At 39.1% G+C, this 15,029-nt stretch overlaps 1 protein-coding gene across 1 annotated transcript in view; it reads left to right on the forward strand.

The window, feature by feature from the left end:
• LOC122811583 (uncharacterized protein YBL113C-like) overlaps positions 1–13,217 on the forward strand; it is a 994,203-nt gene extending 980,986 nt beyond the window's left edge. The window contains exon 9 of the mRNA XM_044083519.1: positions 10,599–13,217. Within this exon, the coding sequence (XP_043939454.1) occupies positions 10,599–10,871 (273 nt within the window). The 3' untranslated portion in view covers positions 10,872–13,217. The remainder of the gene's footprint in view (positions 1–10,598) is intronic.
• Positions 13,218–15,029: the final 1,812 nt, after the last annotated feature.

Genomic DNA, 15,029 nt, shown 5'->3' on the forward strand with positions numbered 1-15,029 from the left:
AATGATGCATAAAAATCAGTGTATACCATGGTTATATATTCCTCTTTCTGAGGGCGGTATGGGCTTCCTTGAAATTGATTAAATGTACAGAGCTGCAGTCGTAGAACTGCATACATATCTGTTGACCTCACCAGATCCAGGCATAGTGAAGGTTTTGAAACATGAAGAGAACAAATCTAAGATGACTTTCCTGCTTAGTTTAGCAGAAGTGTATCGGTGTCAAGCAGGAATGAAAACCAGACCAGAAGTAACAAAAAATCAGGCAGCAACAGCATGTGCCAAAAAGCAAAAGAAAGAATATAAGCAGAAGGATCAAATGAGAAGACAAGAAATGTGGAAAAGGCATAAATATAGCTGCAAGTTCAGAAAATTCCTGGAACAACCACATGTTGATTAGGATCTGATGCCGGAATAATTAAGCAGAGGGGAATTTAATCCAAAAGATAAAAGGTCAATATTAGCAGCCCAGGTTAGTGGACCCCTAACTACCAGTATGATTCAGTCATAGTCCATGTGGCCATGAATGACCTGAGAAATACCTCCTTGGATTATGAAGAAGATTGAGCTCTCAGAAAATGTGTTACAGGCAGGTATGAGCCTATCACTGTGCAACATTCTACTGTCTCCAAGGATGGTGCCAAAATACCAGCAGAAAATGATTGATTTTAACAATAGGCTTAGCTACTGGTGTCATCTCAAAGGGGTCCAATACTTGTCAGCCTGAGAGGACATGACTGATAAGCTACACTGCTTTGCCAGGGATGGTCTTCATCCATCACCTCCAGGCTTTCGGTTATTGGACAAAACATTATCCACCCTTATAGTAGCTTTTTTAGTCATTGCCAAACAGACAAACCTCACATCATAATAAGAGATACTCAGGACAAGCTAAAGGTGTTACTCCTCAATGCTAGGAGCCTCAACAAGAAACCGCCCTCCCTGGAAGCTCTCCTCACCGCAGAGAATGCTGACGCTTGTGCAGTTAACAAAACATGGATCAAAGCCATGGAAAGCCTTCAGCAGTGCATGGCTATAATGCCTTTCATACATTCTGAACATCCACTGAACATGAAAGAGCAAAAGGTGGAGGTGTATCTATATAAAGGATAAGCACACCTCAAGGCTGGTCAAACAATATGACATGCTTGAGCTACTCCATGTCCAGCTAACCATGGGAAAAATCATTGCCATATTCTTGCTAGCTAAAGGTCTCCCACTATGAACCAGGAAACCTATACATCATACCTGAAGTTACTAGAATCACTCACCATCCAGCCCAATACCATATTCATGGGTGATTTTAACTATCACCTCCATTAATTGGGAGACATACACAAAAACTAACATGCAGGCCCAAAGATTTCCTGAGTTTGTAAATTCAAATGCACTGGAGCAGCTAGTCTGCACTCCCCCCCCCCCCCCAAGGGAACAAATATCCTAGATCTGGTACTCACAAATATGGGAGACTGCTGCATCCCACCAGGTTCATAGGTTCATAGGTTATTACTAAGCTAATGGCCCTGGAGCCAATGCAAGCCTAGCCCAAGAATATTCATAGTCGTCTGGCTGCCAGATGTTAGTTCCTTGTGCCCCTATCAAGCAAGGCTAGTAAAGTGATCCCAGCATGAATTTCCTATTACCCATCCAATCGTCAGGATTTTTCTTGAAAAGAGCTAGTGAGGTGCTCTGCTTGACGTGAATGGGGAGTTTATTCCAGAGTATGGGAAGTCTCTGAGTTAGAAACCTGTCCCTCCAGCAGGTTCTGTTTAATGTGGTGATGAGGTTGAGGTCTTTGGAGCATGTGGCATGGAGGGATTGTAAATTTTTCAGATGAAGCATGTCTAGCAATATTGACTCAGCCATGGCTTTGTATGTCAAGCAGAGATTGCCTCTAAGTAGGCAATATGAGATGGAGTAAAGCTGGAGTTTTTTGAGTCTTTCTGTACAAGACATATGTTTGAGTCCTAAGATCCTCTTTGTGAGGAACTTTTGTGGCCTCTCCAGCTGTTGGAGGTGTCTAGTGAGGTACATGCCAAATGAGACATTGTAATCTATAATGGGTCTAATGAGGGATGAGTAGAGCGGGATTATGATTTCTTTCTTCCTGAATGAGAAACCTTTTGTAATGAGATGTGCAACGTAGAATGACTTTCCAATGACAGTAGCAACATGGTTGTCGAAGGAGAGGTTGCTATCTATCTGTGTCCCTAGATCTCTTATCACACCTTTGGAGTTAAGTGGGTTACCATTAATATGGTAGTTTGTGGGCACCATGTTTTTCCAAAGGGAATTATGCACTTTTTAGCATTGAGCCTAAAGACATGGTTTTGGCACCAGTCATTGGTGTCCATGAGGCCTTTTTGTAGGATGTCTACATCAGCTTGAAAATCAATAATAGCTCCCAGTTTGCAGTCATCCATGAATTTGGTTAACCAGAGTCCCTTTGTGTTGGCTTGAACTTCAGAGAAGTAGATGCCAAACAGGAGAGGACCCAGAACCAATCCCTGCGGGACTCCACTTGTAACTGCCCAGTAGTCAGATTTGGAGTCTGCTACTTTCACTGTGTGGGTTCTGTCAATGAGCCAGTTGGCTACCCATCTTGTGATGTAGGGGTCAATGCCCAAATTAGTGAGTCTATCAATGATTCCAGAGTGGAAGATGGTGTCGAAGGCTTTGGCTAGATTGAGGTAGGTAGTGTGGACAGCCTTGCCTTCATCCACTGCTCTGATGACAGATTTGAAGAAGTCTATCAGATTGAACAGACATGATCTGCCCTTCACAAATGCAAACTGCGTGGGGTCCAGGGTTTGAAGGTTCCCTATATCCCTATTTATAAGATCCGTAATAATGCGCTCCATAGCCTTACAGATCAGGCTCGTCAGGCTGATGGGGCAGTAGTTACCAGTGTCAGTAGTCTTTCTCCCCTTTGTGGAGTGGGATGACTGTAGTGGTGCATCATTTGGTGGGAACAAAGCCTGAAGTGAGGCTGTAGTTGAACAGGGCACTCAGATGTGGTGCCAGTTCCTTTTGTAAATCATGTAGGACACATCCAGGTATATTATCTGGCCCCATGGAAGCTGTATCCTTGACTTTGGTCAGTGCGGTTTCTACTTGTGCAGTCATGATAATAGGGATTTGGCATTCCTCAGGTATTGAGATGGGCCATTTAGGGGGTGAAGGGGGGGTAAAGTTTGCACTAAACCTGTCTGCCAAGATATTGGCAATATCAGTTGGTTCAGTATAAGTGGTGCCATTGTGAAGTAGCTCCGAGTAAATCTGCGTATTGTTATGCAGATTCTTGATATACCTTGTGGTTGTCCTTAGTATCTGTAACAATTTTGTTTTTGTAACTAGCTTTGGTAGATTTGATGAGAGATCTCAGTTTTTTGCTGAGATTTACAAGAAAATTTTTCCAGTCTTGGGACTTTACCCTTTTCTGCAACAGTTTTTTCCTTCTGTTGTAGAGTTTGTTGATGGCAGGGGTCCACCAGATTAGCTTCCTTTTTTTGGAGGACAGTGTCTTAGTTCTGTTTGGTATGGCCCGATCTATGCACTTGTGTAAATGCTTATATACAGTGCCTTGGTGTATGATTCAGCAGCCATACTTGCATTCCCCAAATCCATGGATGGCATGAAGTTTGCCACTTCTGTCTTTAGAAGCTCAAAATGAGCTTTGGAGAAGTTCTTCACTGTGGTTTCCTTTTTGGGGGTGGGATTTGAATATCGATGGTGATTAATTGTGGTCAAATCTAACCAGGGAGGGGTTGATTATTGGTGTAGAGCAGCAGTCCCCTATGTTTGTAATGACCAGGTCGAGAATGTTTTTACCTCTAGTGGGGGTGAGGATGAGTTGGTCCAGGGCGCTGGAATTCATGAATTCCAGAAAACATTGGGCAAATGAGTTTGAACAGGAGTAGTTGTGCCAGCTAATGGAGGGGTAGTTAAAGTCTCCTAGTGTAAGGGTATTAGGTTGATAGTGAAGTGAAGGGTATTAGGTTGATAGTGAAGTGATGTCATCACTGGTAATATCAGATCACAAAGCGGTCTCCTTGAAATAAAGGTAAAACTAGTCCCCTTACCTAACCCCTAAAACTTTAGGAACTTCTCTAAGGTAAATTACCCCTATTAAGGAAGGGACAGCATAGCTAGTCTCCAAGTTCTCCCAAATCCAAAAAACACAGAATCCTATGCAGAGGCATACACAAAAGTTCTGTATGATAATATAAATAACTGTATAGAAATGGCAGTAACAGATCTAAATAAACCTAGGTCAAACCACAAAAACAAGCCATACTGGTAGACCCCTGCTATTAATAGATTGTTCAACAAAATAAAGATAATCCTGTCAAGAAGTAAAAGGGAATGTACACAACAGATCAAGAACTCCCTCATTAATCTAAAGAAGCAAATCAGGGAACTAGTCAAGTCTCTGAAAGCAGACTTTGAGGTAAAAATAGCCTCCAAAGCTAAGGATAACCATAAGGCATTTTTCAGTTACATCCACAATCTTAAGGGCAATGCTAAACAATGTACAGATAGTTAGATGCAGATGGCATCACCTATACTCAGCTGGAAGAAATAGCAACTCTACTGTCCGAAAGATTCAGTACAAATTTCACCTCCCTACCACCCCGAATTCTCCCCCAGGAAATATGCTCTACCACCAATTATCACCAAAGAAGAGGTTGGCACTGTGCTCTCTAAAGCTAAAAACACGGCTTCTGTGGGGGATGACAATATACCATGTGGCCTCTTAATCAGCTTAAATCAGGACTTATCAGGCCCATTAGGATATCTGTTTAACCACAACCTCTGGACTAGCTTTTTTCTAATAGAGTGGAGGACAGCAACACTCATCCATCTGCATAAATGGGGATAATGGTCTGACCCCGTAAATACAGACCCAAAAGTTGGACTAGTCTTACATGTAAGGCCATAGAAAGAATAATCATGGACCTGATAAATAATGACATAGGAGATCTCCAAACACTGGACACAACCCAATTCAGCTTTATCAAGGGCAGATCATGTCTGCTCAATCTGATGGATTTCTTTGATAAAGTCACTAAGGCCATGAATGAGGGAAAAACAGTACATACGGTCTACCTCAACTTGGTCAAGGCATTTGACAAAATTCCCCACACAGGTATTACAAATAAAAACTCACAAAACTGTGCATAAATCCCTATGTCAGCAGATGGATAGCCAACTAGCTCATGGACAGGACACATGTGGTTAAAGTGGGTTAATCCACATCCAGCAAGAGGCCAGCTATTAATGATGTGCCACAGGTTCAGTACTGGGACAACTCCTCTTCAGAATATACTTCTATGATGTGAAGGTAAACGTGGAAGGCCTCTGGATGACAACGTTTGCCAATGACTGCAAGTTGGGGGCAATCATTAAATTCCCCAGTGATGTAGATATCCTTCAGAAGGGTCTAGATCAGACAAACAATTGGTGCCAAAACCATAACCTAAAATTAAATGCAAAAGAAATGCATTATCATACCCTTTGGTAAGTCAAATACCCCTGCACATTTCAACATCAATAGCACACCCTTGGAGTAGACTCAGATGTGGGAGATTTAGGTACACAGATAGATAGTAGCCTGAACTTTGACCTGTATGTGTCCACAGTGGTGAGGACATCCTTGTTATGTGGCACAACTTATAATTAAAGGTATGTCATCCAAATCCAAGGAAATTATAGTCCCGCTGTACTCAGCCCTCATTAGAGCAATAGTTGAGTACCATGCGCCATTTGGCATGTACTTGACTAGGCACTTACAGCAGCTGAAAAAAACTCAGAGATTCCTCACAAAGAAAATACAGGATGGAAACAACATGAACTATGTGGCTAGACTAAAAGCCCTATCCCTTCACTCTGTCTCCTACTGACTATTAAGGGGTGACCTATGTCTGACCTACAATCCACTCCCACATTCTGCGCTGATGGAGCTGCTACCCATCCACAAGTCAAACAGCATTTGGGTCACCCAGTTTAGGGAACTAAACATAGTCAGTGACTTAAACAAAACATGCTGGAGAGACAGATATGTGTCTCAGAGATTGCCCCTTCTTTGGTACAGGCTTCCTAGTCACATTAAGCAGAGCCCTTCCCTGGCCCTCTTCAAACACAGTATGGATCAATGAATGGGGAATCACAAATTCACACCTGGTGTAGTATCCATATTATGGAAAGGGAAAATCTTTAAGATACTCAATGCACATGCACAAATCCATGCCATCCTCTTGCCCCTAGGGGCCATATATTGGGTAAAATCAGGTTACATTGGCTAGGCTTGTAAGGGCACTTAAGCCATTAGCCTAGTAATCTCCTATGAACCTATGAACTATTTACCTAGTCTTCTTCTAACAAACTACTAATAACCCATAGAAAACCAATGTAATATTTTTGCCACAGGCAAAAAGCGACTGCTATTCTCCCTGAATAAATAATTGATAAAGGGAATAGTATCCGAAAAGTCACCAAACATAGATATCTGAGCCTCCCTGTTGACTCTTCTGCCATACAGATAATATCACTAAAAAAGTCTTCACTCAACTAAAACTTTGTTACAGAATCAGTTGTCTGATGTCTCCTACAGCCAGATTAGCCATTGCCAAAAATGCACTAATACCTAAACTGGAGTATGGCTTCCCATTTCTTGTACTGCATTCAGTCCAAAATATCCACAGAATACAAATTACAGAAAATAAAGTCTGCAGATTTATCCTTTTAGCAAATCCTCTATGCATCATTGATGATTACTTGAAAAATCAAAATGGTGATCAGTGACTGACAGAACTACATTCCTTCTGAATACACTGATCTAAGTATTAAATCAAAGCTACTGCTCATCTCTTAAAAGGAAACCTGTCTTGAAAGATTACAGATATGGGCTTAAAAGTGCCTAAGACAACAGTCTAATTCTAGCATGGTCACCTTATAAGACCACTGCTGGAAAAGAGCCTTCTCCATACTGGACCAGCAGCCTGGATCCAGTAACCTTCCAATGTTAGTAATCAAGAAATATTAATGGACGGTGCAACAGTAGCATTGTCGCCTCACAGCAATAGCTTCTCCGGTTCGATTCTCAGCTGGGGTGCCTTCTGTGCGGAGTCTCCCTGCGTTCGTGTGGGTTTCCTCCAGGTGCTCCACTTTCCTCCCACGTTACAAAGACATGCATCTGGAGCCTTTCTGCCTGGGACTCCACTGAAAATTGACTTTGTTCCAAGTCAGACTTTCCTGGTTAACAAATGTTAAAATAAAAAATAAATTAAAGCTCATTAAAGATGCTGTAAAAGAACACTTCAAAGGAGACACCAAATACAATTGCTTCTGTGACAATGATTATACTTAACAAGCTACATCTTAATCTGTAACTTTGCCACTGTATTGCCTTATTATTATAAGTATATGCAATCATTAAAGTATGTGTTTATTTTATATTAGGTATCATACAAGCAGGGTTGTACTAAGTTGTACTGTGGCTAATGCTATATTTAGACATGATAGTGGAAATTCTGAATTTCTGCCATCCTCGTATTTCTTTGCTCGATGAGCCCAGGTAAAGATTCAATAGACCAAACCACCTACTTCTCAACTAGTAAATACATAAATAAACTCACATTAGAGTGATTCAGCTGAACTTAAGTAAACCACTGGTCATTGCAATATCTTAATGTGACCTTGGAGAAGGACCAGAAAGAACAGCTTATGTAACATGGCTAATACACAAGAAGGTGCAGAAAGGATGAGAAAGGCTTACCATGAATAAGAGGACTGACCTAAAATGCAGTTTCTTAAATTCACTACAAGAAAATGCAACACAGTACATCTATGATGCAAAAATCTAGAAAAGGGTGCACACAGCTTGAGGGGAAGCAGTAGCAATAGCACCTGAGAAACAGGATGAAGAGATATTTATAGCCATAACTCTGAACTGTCCAGATTTTCACAGAATGTTCATATTTTATCTCATATTTTGGTCTGTTTCTCATAAATCTGTGGTTTTCTGGCAAGTCACTTAGGACTGAAGTCACTAAAGAATGACATATATCTGATTTTCAGACTTTATATCCTTCAGAAAATGCACGCTAACACATCCAGTTATTCTACCAACTCTCTTAGGTTTATAAGTGCAATATTTAACATCTGTGCCTATTTTAGGGCTTTTCCTCCCATTATTTTAGGCTTTGCCCAGATTTCTTCTGATAAGAGGTTGGGAGGTATAGTTATAGAAGATGGCATAACAGTTACCAAGCAACTTGACAAACAAGCAAGAACAGTTGGCAGAATACCAAGATCCAGAGGATTAAACATTAGTAGTATAAATACAAAGAATCATTTGGCCCATCTAGTCTGCCAGTTTCCCTGCTGTATATACAGTTAGTATTGTCTGCAATTGCGGAGACTTTTTCTTTCTAGCAACATAGGTTGGACTAAGGTAGCTCTGTGGATGGCAAAACAAATGCTGTACACTTTGTAACAAAAGCCATGTGCAGACAGATTACAAAAGTTTAATATTTATAACAACAAACAAAATCACTGTGATGGAAAAAACAGACACCATCACAGTGATTTTTGTTTGTTTTTATTCATTTTGTCACATATTTTCCGAGGCTTTGATGTGGTTTTTGGTTGTTTTAAGTTTAATATTTATGGTTTTGCAGAAAGGAATTAGTTTGGGACTTGTCAGAAATATTTATGTATACCTAGGGTACCTATACCATCAGAGTGTGTACTATCTCTCAAAAAAAAAAAAAGCAGTGTATGAGAGCAATAAGAAATAGTTTGAAGATACTGTCTGATGGACATCTCAAGAGAGATGGAAGGAAGCATTATTACACATAAAGGATGGTAGATGACTGGAGCATACTACTATAAGTAATGCAGTCAAACAGAGTAACAGAATTAAGACTAAATTTCATAAGGTAATTCACAAGAGTTTGGGAAATAAGATGTTTGTCAGGAAGGTGTTCCACCTTATCCGGTGAGTAGGGGAGTGGCTAGATTAGGAGGAGTGGCCAGACTACATACTCCATGCACTCCATATCTGCAATTAAAATCTGTTATATATATAACAAGACATCATCAGAAAGATAGAGGGATTACTAGAAATGATGAGGAACACCTGTAGTCAATTGAAACTATACATGAAAGTAGTCTTGTGGAAATGAAATTCATGTTTACTGGAGTACATGGAGGCTGGGCACTCCCCTTTAGAAATAAACTTCATTTAATTGTGATGCTGTGGAATAAAACAGTGACAAGCAGAAAACCTAGAGACATGTGCAGAGTATTACAGACATCTGGACATTATTTTAGTAAAGGAAGTTGTTGTTTGCTTGATTAGTTCTTCTAGATCAGTATTTTCATGTGGATTTGATTGTATTGTTACCTTATTACATCTCTGGTCATTATCTTCCAGTCACAGTTTGTACTGCTACATGGTTGATTCTGTGATATGTGTAGGTCTACCCCCTGTCAGAAGAATGCAGCAAGATCCTTTAGTGAGGGACAATCAACTTTTTTTGTCAGTTACTAATCACATCTCAATTTAACATATTGCTTCTTCACGCCATAAACAATATGTATGCCCTCTCCTGACCCAGGCCAATATCCAGGGTACATGTGCTGAGTCCCTTATTTTTATGCATCTATTTTCTAAAGTTATTTTGTCGTCCCCCCCCCCCCCAAAAAAAAAATAACTCTGAGATTTGCTGACTGCAAACTGGCAGAGAAATACCAGCAGTTGTCAATCTGCAAGGCCAGAATTTTTATTTATGCTGTTTTCTTTAGTAACACCTCTCAATGCCTAATGTGTACCATGTGTGCTTCTGAGCTCACATGCTCACATTCTACTATAGATGGGTTTATTTGATCCTACTGGGGGAGAGGAAGGTTTCTTAGCCAGAAACCCTCCTGTCTCTGCAAGTTCTAGAGACTGGTCAGATTTTTGTCTCCTGACTGGCCCTCTGGCATGAGGCTACTAATTATATTCATGACAATGACATGGCAGATGGGGGCTTCTCATAACACTTTCAATGTAGACATTTCAAAATTACACTTTCATTTCTCAATCCCATCTCCACTGTACCAGCTTTGTTGCAATCCAGAAATGGGTTCTGTACAACTGAACATAATGTAGCTTTGCCCAGCCAGCCGAATACACAATGCTGGCATCTGCAGCCTTTTAACCTTTCCAAAATAGTACTTCCTCTTCTCCCCAACATATCATAGAAACAGTATTACTTTGGTACATTATTGTCCTGTATTTGTGAATTGACTAGTATATTTACCCCAAATCTGAGCTCTACTTCATTGTTAAGTCAGCGACCCCCTGATTTATACACTCCCTATGGTGTTTCTGCTTTCACTCTCTCTGAATCATTGTGCACATTTTCATTATTAAACTTGTGTGTCGATCATTTGAAATACTTGAGAATTCTGAACATCTCTCCTTGATGTCTGGCCTTGGTATTACTTGTTACTTGTGATGTATGAAACACTTACACATGCAAAATAAAATACTGAGCATGAAAATTAAAAAGGAAAGAACAGAAAGTAAATAACTTTCTTTTTTTTTTCAGCTGAGAAAGAAATTTTTGTCTGCGAATGTTATATTCGTAGCTGGTTGTAGCACTAACTGTGATGAAGACAGCAATGTTTGCACATCAACGTCAACAAAAGATTGCCTGTTGGAGTGCTGTTCTGCAACTACCGATTGTCTCCGTTTGGATGGGGAACCACACACACCATCCAATACCAGCCCTGCTGTTACAATGCTATTCATACAAATTCTTTCATGGTCTGTACTTACTGTGATTTGTAATATGCATGTTACATCATTCCTTCACATATAGCTAAAATCAGGGGCATTTTCTAGAGCTTTTATCAACACAAAGGATTTTCATATAGCTTTACTATCTGCTATGCTTGTAATAAGCATATATGCAAAGGGCCAATTATTTGATTAGCTTTATCATGTTAAATATTAAGGTCACACAACAGTGTAGCCTTATTTAGAGTTCAAGCTGGACTTCTCTGTTAAGGCTGTCTTTCTAGATATTAATACATTTATTGTGTTTGGTAGAACAGTACAATAACTGGCACGTCCTGTGTGTACCACAATTTATGGTAAACAGACATCTGGTATCAAAGCACAGCTCTACCAAAAAAGGTTTGCCAAAAATATGCCATGAACTTGCATTTAACTGTTATAATGTGCTACCAGATGGGGCACATTTGCAAAGAGTCCACTCCATGGGTTTGGTCTGACCTTAATGACAAATGTGCCTTTTGAAGATCTGATGGAAAAGTGTTGAATTTTCTTGAACATACAGCCCTATGTAGACAGTCTGAGCCCAGGAAAGGGAATGGAGTAATTCATGTTTTTTGCAGAATAGCACAAGTACATTTGTTCTTGCTTCTGGCTATTTTGTACTGCCTCATTGCTTATAATGATACAATGTAAAATTAGTGAAACCTAATTCTTTGCAGTACTAACCCATGTAGAGTAAAGGATGATGTCTTTGAAATATTTGTTACCTTATAGGGTGTGCACTGCTGATTCCTGTAGGACAAAACTAGGAAGATGACTATCCATAGGGCTGATACCATGCTCCGTGTGCATTGGTATCCATAGGACTGATGCCATGCTCTGAATGCATTGGTGCTGCTGTATTGCTAAGCTGCAGAGTAGTAGCAGACCGTGGGATTTTTAGAAATCCCTGTAGATTTCCTACACATTTCAGAAATCTGCTCAGGGCTGCTTGTAAAGGGTGACACCTAAAATATGATTAGTGGTGCCTTTTCAGTTGTTTGGTATTTTATTAATGGCGTAATTTGGGGGAGCTATGACAGCAGTTCAGTGTTTCAGAACATATCACAGATGGTAATGGAGAAGGGGAATAAAACATTTAGAATGGTATATTTTTAAAATAGCACAAACCATAACATAAAGCACAATGTTTCATGATTAAGACGATTGAGAAAGAAAATAATTTTAAAGAGGGATTTAGAAACTGTGTGACTTTCTAAAAATTATGACTTTTTTATGCATCGTATTCTGATATTTCACAAAAAATAAAAGATGCAGCTCATAAAGCTACATTCTTCTATGATCCCACAGCACAGAAGATCTTTTCTAATTCTCTGAAGTAAATTTTGCAGTTACCTCTATTGCAATGCTACATATATCAACTGACTATATATTTTTTCACATGCTACTACATTTTTTATGAACAGCAAAAATACAAAAACAAAATACTAATTACAACTCGTCAATACAACCTTTTGTTACTCATTGTTACTCGTATCATGAGTGCATAGACCAACTATATCTCAAAGCTTTGAAACAACTACACAAACTTCAGCTTATACATTTGAGATCTCAGGCAGTGCTTGAGGCCAAAGACCAAATGTTTCATACACATTACTTAGTTAGACAAAACATAGATTTTTGATAAAGACCACTTTGCTTATCTTATCTGCCCATTATTTAAGTGATATGGAATACCCTGCATTATTTTAACCCATAATTATGCAATGTGGCATGAGGTACAGCTGAGTGCCATATTGCCCGCAATTTATTCACTACTGTGTCTGGCCTGTGCATTCTTAAATTTATTCACTGTTTTTCTCAGCACTACCTCTTCCCTCTTCATGAACACTCTTTCAGTCACTTACTACACTTTCTATGAAATAATTATACATTGCATCTGTCCTGAACTGCCCAGCTTGTATCCTCAGGTTGTGCCTTGTCCTTATTTGGTGGAAGCCATAGTGTTTGTTATCATGTAGGTGGTTAGGTGATCTGTGCTTGGAATGTTGAACCAAAAAGATCACTGGTGACCCTGTCATGATGGTCGAACCTGCTGAAGAGCATAAAAGTAAGATGGGTTTTCTTCACTTACTCCCTTTAATCCAAGTCTTTCTGGTTTTTTGGGTATATTTTGGGGGAATGGGGATTTATACGTATCCATATCTAGATTTACTTATTTATTTGTATTTATTTTCTGAGGATACAGCACTGATCTCCTTGAAGCTTTTTCATACTTAGCCCAGCAGTGTTGTCTGGTTAAGTAACTTGCTCAGAGTCATGCAGTTAAGCGATAGAGGCTGAGGGAATCAAATCTTGCACCTCTGGACCGAAATAAATAGATTATTAACAGCTCCTTAGCAGTTCCTATCTCCCTCTCTCTCTCCCCCCCCCCCTCTTTCGAGATATATATATATATATATATATATATATATATATATACACACACACACACACACACACACACACACACACACACACACACATGCAAATATATATATATATATATATATATATATTATATATATATATGGGGGAGACAGAAAGAGAGATAGATATAGATATAATATAGATATACATATAGATTAGATATAGATATAGATATAGATATAGATATAGATTGTGGGTGTGTGGGAGTTTTATGTGTTTGCTGATCATGAGATAGTCATTATTTTAGCTAAAACCTCCCAATGTTTTAGATGTTTTGGGTTCAAATTTTTGTCAAATAAACAATACATGATTATTCATAGTAGACCATTGTTTGTCACTTTTTTAAAGAAGTACCTACCTGGACTCTATAGATTATTTTGAAGTATTTGCAAATGTATATCATGCATACCCCACTAGCTTCTTCACTCAGTACTATGCATGTTAAGCTCTTTTAGTTTTCTCTTGTTATGGTTTGTGATCTCTGGTGTTTGCCACTTTTGTAGCTTCTGGTGTACTGCTCTTGTTCTATAAGGTCTCTAAGATTATATTCTGATAATCTCAATTTGGAGTCTACTATGACATCATACCACGGGGTACAGTACTCCTTACGTTGTTAGATGTTACGATGACACTACAAATGAAGGAATCCTCCCATATATGTAAGGATCACGTACTGAGAATCACAAACATTCAGTATAAATGAACACTTTTACCTATTTCTGGTATTATCTGATGACTGTTAAGTCTGCTGTATGTTCGCAGAGACCATGGAAAGTCAGCTGTACCCACAGTGCTGCCTGTATTTTTAATGGACGGTGTATGCATGGCAAGTAAAACTCTGTTACACATGCATTATTAAATCCCAAAATATGAGGGAGTGGAGATGCTGTGAGGCTGTGCTGCAGAAGCATATTTCATATTTTCAAAATAACTAGGTTTTGTGTAGACCCAGTGTTTGCAGGGGATAATTCCCAAAATGATAGTCCAAAGTGGTCTTCCCTGATCTCAAAGTCAGACAGCACCAGCATCAGTACGTCTCCACTTATATACTGGAACTGCCTTTCCACAATGTAATGCCTGCAATGCCATTCCCTGCATACAGTTGGAGCACCACTAACTCCACAGATAGCTCATTCACTATGATGAGCCACTCAGTTATTTCAACATCTTGCACAAGTATGTAATGCCATCATAAAAGTTTAAAGTATTATAGTGTACTGTGCCTAACAATGTTTTTAGAATCAGGCATATGGCTCATAAAGTTCACATTATCCTACATATCTTGAAGAGTCCTAGAGCCCTTGTCATAGAAGAGGGTGCACTGGAAATTTAAATGGCTTTGAAATCCCACAGTGAGTCTGTGAAATTTGGAATACTACATTCTTTATTAAATAAAGTTAATTCAAAACAGGTGCAGTCGCACACACATATAATTCATACTGTAGCTCCATTCTTAATTCTTGAATCACTAAAAATTCATCTTTATTGCATCATTGCTATTGTATCAAAAACAAATAACACTACCAACAAACAATGCTAAAGCAATAATTCATCATCAAGAGGTAACATGACACATTGTAACAGTGTTAACTGAACCATTACAACTTCTTTTTTTCAGTTTGTGCTGTTATTTTAGTGACATTCCTTATGCTGGCGATATACAGTTTTATGCTGTCTGAGAATTTATGACAAAATGTGCACTTAAATGAACAGCAGTGTACTGTTTAAGTTGGCGTATGATTAACTAATATGACTAAATAATTATGATAAT

Source organism: Protopterus annectens, chromosome 1.part1, assembly GCF_019279795.1.
Source record: "Protopterus annectens isolate FY-2018-M chromosome 1.part1, PAN1.0, whole genome shotgun sequence".
Classification (NCBI taxonomy): domain Eukaryota; kingdom Metazoa; phylum Chordata; order Ceratodontiformes; family Protopteridae; genus Protopterus; species Protopterus annectens.